Source organism: Phaethon lepturus, unplaced genomic scaffold, assembly GCF_000687285.1.
Source record: "Phaethon lepturus isolate BGI_N335 unplaced genomic scaffold, ASM68728v1 scaffold23106, whole genome shotgun sequence".
Classification (NCBI taxonomy): domain Eukaryota; kingdom Metazoa; phylum Chordata; class Aves; order Phaethontiformes; family Phaethontidae; genus Phaethon; species Phaethon lepturus.
The window spans coordinates 1-3,514 of NW_010545881.1; the positions used below are offsets into that span (position 1 = coordinate 1).

General features: G+C 61.2%; 1 protein-coding gene across 1 annotated transcript; it reads left to right on the forward strand.

Moving 5' to 3' along the window:
- Positions 1-1,182: 1,182 nt before the first annotated feature.
- On the forward strand, positions 1,183-3,447 carry GALE (UDP-galactose-4-epimerase; the record flags this gene model as incomplete). The annotated part of the gene is made up of 9 exons (XM_010289111.1): positions 1,183-1,303; positions 1,405-1,520; positions 1,796-1,909; positions 2,155-2,331; positions 2,455-2,568; positions 2,666-2,732; positions 2,815-2,900; positions 3,058-3,135; positions 3,333-3,447. Coding segments are annotated over exons 1-9 (988 nt in total), but the record flags the coding sequence as incomplete, so codon positions are not given.
- Between the last annotated feature and the right edge of the window lie 67 nt (positions 3,448-3,514).

Consider the following 3,514-nt stretch of genomic DNA (forward strand, 5'->3'; position numbering starts at 1 on the left):
TCGGGGGCCTGCCAGCCCCGCAGGGGCCCCCGGTCCCTGCCGCTCAGGTAAGCCCTGGACCTGACCCCAGGCGATGCGCAGGAGATCCCTCAGGAGACCCCCTGCCCCCTAGGCAGCCCTGGTCTCGGCTGGACCAGAGCTACGGGTGTCCCCGGCCCTGCGGGTAACCCTGTCTCGCGGCCGAGCCCTCTCCCGCTGCCTGCAAGCCGCGTTATTTTGGCTTTCCAGCCCGAGCCGGGCCTCCCCTGGAGCTGCCCTCCCTGGCTGCCAGAGCTGCCCTGGGGCCGGCAGCACACACGGGGCAGGGCGGGTGAGGGGTTTCAGCTTGGCGGGTTTCAGCCTGAGATGCAGCTCTGAGAGGGACTGAAGGGTTTCAGCTTGGCGGTTTTCAGCCTGAGATGCAGCTCTGAGAGTGACTGAAGTCACCCAGGGAGGAAACTTTCCCTGTGCTGCCTCCACATGCCTTGGTAATAAAGTGGCTTCTCCCTCCTTCCCGCTGGGCTGGAGCTGCTGCTCGGTTCCAAAGGGACCGGGGCTTTCTTGCAGGTTAGCTTCCAGGTTTCCACTCTGTGTATGCCAGCAAATGTCCCTGTAGTCTGCAGTGACCCAGTGCCCACCTTCCTGGGAAGCAGGGGTGGAACGGGCTGGCGCTGGGCAAGGGAGGGAGAAAGGAGGGAGTGCTGGGACTGTTGTAGAGAGGGGGTCTCAGAGCCAGAGAAAAAATGGGGAATAGCGGGAAGAGGGCAGCGCTGATGCCCGTTGAGGGGACCAGCCAAGTTAATCCCGGTTAGATGACCCCCTACACCCTTATGCTTAGGAGTGAATTAGCCTGAGGGACTTGTGCAGTAGGATATGGGTGACACCAGGATCTTCACTGGATTTAACAGGAAGAATAAGGGTTTTCTCTGGTATGTGACAAATGTCAGATAGATAAACCCTCCCTGGCCAGGAGGTGTGAACCACGTCGGCAGGGTGTGCTCCAACCTGCCCAGCCCATTCCTCTCCGGATGTCGTCCTGGCACTGGCAGGGCCAAGCGCAGGGAGTGCCTAGAGGCAGTGCTGACGTGACAGTGTCCAAGTCCTGCCTGCCCCTTCTCTCACAGGGCCCCTGGCTGTCGTGCCCACCCCAGGCTGCTTAACATGGCACTCTGCACTGAAAGGCCTTTCCTCCCCCAGGGAACCATGTCGGAGAAGATCCTGGTGACCGGTGGAGCTGGCTACATCGGCAGTCACTGTGTGCTGGAGCTGGTGGGGGCTGGCTATGTCCCTGTGGTCATAGACAACTTTCACAATGCTATCCGAGGTACAGAGAGCCTTCATCCCATTCCCTTGCAAGGGGCTCAGCCCCTCTCAGCCTGTGCCAGGACCTCCAGCTATCCCAGTGCCTCACTCCCGTCTCCCCAGGGGCAGATGCGCTCCCAGAGAGCCTCCGGCGTGTGCAGCAGATCGTACGCCAGCCCATCCTCTTCCAAGAGCTAGATATCACCAATGAGGCAGCACTGCAGGAGCTTTTCAGTAAGGTGAGAGCAAGAGCTGCAGTGCCCAAAGGTGGCCTCGTGGGCTCCAAGGGGCGAGAGGGGTTTGTGCTGGAGGTGGGAGATGTGGACTGCGCAGGACCTGAGCAGGGAGGACAGTGCTGAGGAAATGCTGTGACCATCAATATGTTCCTCTGGGCCACAGAGACCACGCAGGGTGGCTGAATTACACTCCTGGGGAGACTTCTGACCAGTTTCTGCCTGGAACTTCTATCTGCTATTGCTGCGGCACTAACACCAAGCTCTTTCTCCCTCTGCAGCACCGTTTCTCAGCCGTGATGCACTTTGCGGGTCTGAAGGCCGTGGGGGAGTCTGTGCAGAAGCCCCTGGAGTACTACAGGGTGAACCTCACCGGGACCATCCGCCTGCTGGAGGTGGGTGGAGCCGGGAGGCAGTGTGTGGTGCCGAGGGCTGCATGGGTGCTGGGTGACTGGTGCTGGGTGTGATCCTGCTCTGGTGTGGTTGTGCTGGCTGGCAGCCAGGTCGCTGTGGTGCTCCCCATGCCCAGACCCTGTCCCAGGGTTGTAACGGTGCCTGCATGGTAGAGGGCTGAGCCACGTGGCTGAGCTGGAGAGCGTGGAGCTTGCTGGCTCAGTGGCGGCTCGTCCTTGCTCCTCAGACCATGAAAGCCCACGGCGTGAGGAACATTGTGTTCAGCAGTTCTGCCACTGTCTACGGAGACCCCAGGTACCTGCCCCTGGATGAGAACCACCCGGTTGGAGGCTGCACCAACCCCTACGGCAAATCCAAGTACTTCATTGAGGAGATGATTCGAGATCTCTGCAAAGCAGAGAGGGTGAGGAGCTGCCCCAAGGCGTGCAGGGCTCGGAACTGAGGTCTCTTCCCACTGGAGCATGCTGGGGTGACCTATGACAGCACTACACCCTCCCCAGGCAGCCACGTTTGTGTGTCTCCTCAGGACTGGAATGCTGTTCTCCTGCGCTATTTCAACCCCATCGGTGCTCACGAGTCAGGCATGATCGGAGAAGATCCTCAGGGGATCCCAAACAACCTCATGCCCTATGTGGCACAGGTATTGCTGCAGTGCAGCCTTTGAGGATCCCCGAGCTCATGGTACCTGTGTGGGGCACAGGCTGACAGGCCTCTCACGGGCTTGTCCCCCTCTGCAGGTGGCAGTGGGACGCCGGGAATTCCTGAGCGTGTTCGGGAACGACTACAAGACGGATGATGGAACGGGTGCGTCGCAGAATGGGTGGAGCAGAGACACTGCTGTGTCCCGGGCAGGAGGGCTTTGTGCTCACCCTCTGTGTCCCCACAGGCGTCAGGGATTACATCCACGTCGTGGACTTGGCCAAGGGCCATATCGCTGCATTGAAGAAGCTTAAGGAGAACTGTGGCTGCAAGGTACTAAGGCGGCCGTTGTCTGGGGTGCTGTCAGCCCTGCTGGGGCTGCGAGGCTGGGCCAGGGCCGGGCTCTCACAGGCCTAGGGGAGATAAAAGGGGGCCTGGCCCTTCTCCACTTGTGAAAGACACTGACCCAAGTCCCTTATCTTCCTCCTAGATCTACAACCTGGGCACAGGCACCGGCTACTCCGTCCTGCAGATGGTCCAGGCCATGGAGAAAGCCTCGGGCAGGGAGGTAAGGCCTGCAGGGCCAGAGGCAGAGAGACAGCTTCTCCCACAGCCCCGCTTCACCCCCACAAGCCATCACTGCCACAGCAGCCCTTGTGCCTGTGGTGGCCACTGGCCCTGCTCCCTCAGCTGCTGGGCCTCGGATGAGTCCCCTCTGCTGAGAGCTGGGAGCCCCCACGCCCCACGGTGCTGCTTTCCCTGCAGATCAAGTACAAGATCACGGGCCGGCGGGAGGGAGACGTGGCCTCCTGCTACGCCAACCCCGTGCTGGCCGAGCGCGAGCTGGGCTGGAAAGCTGCCTTTGGCCTGGACAAGATGTGTAAGAGCATCCCCCCATCCCTGGCAGGCCATGCGCTGCCGGCTGCCCCTCTCCTGGCCCGCCCCTC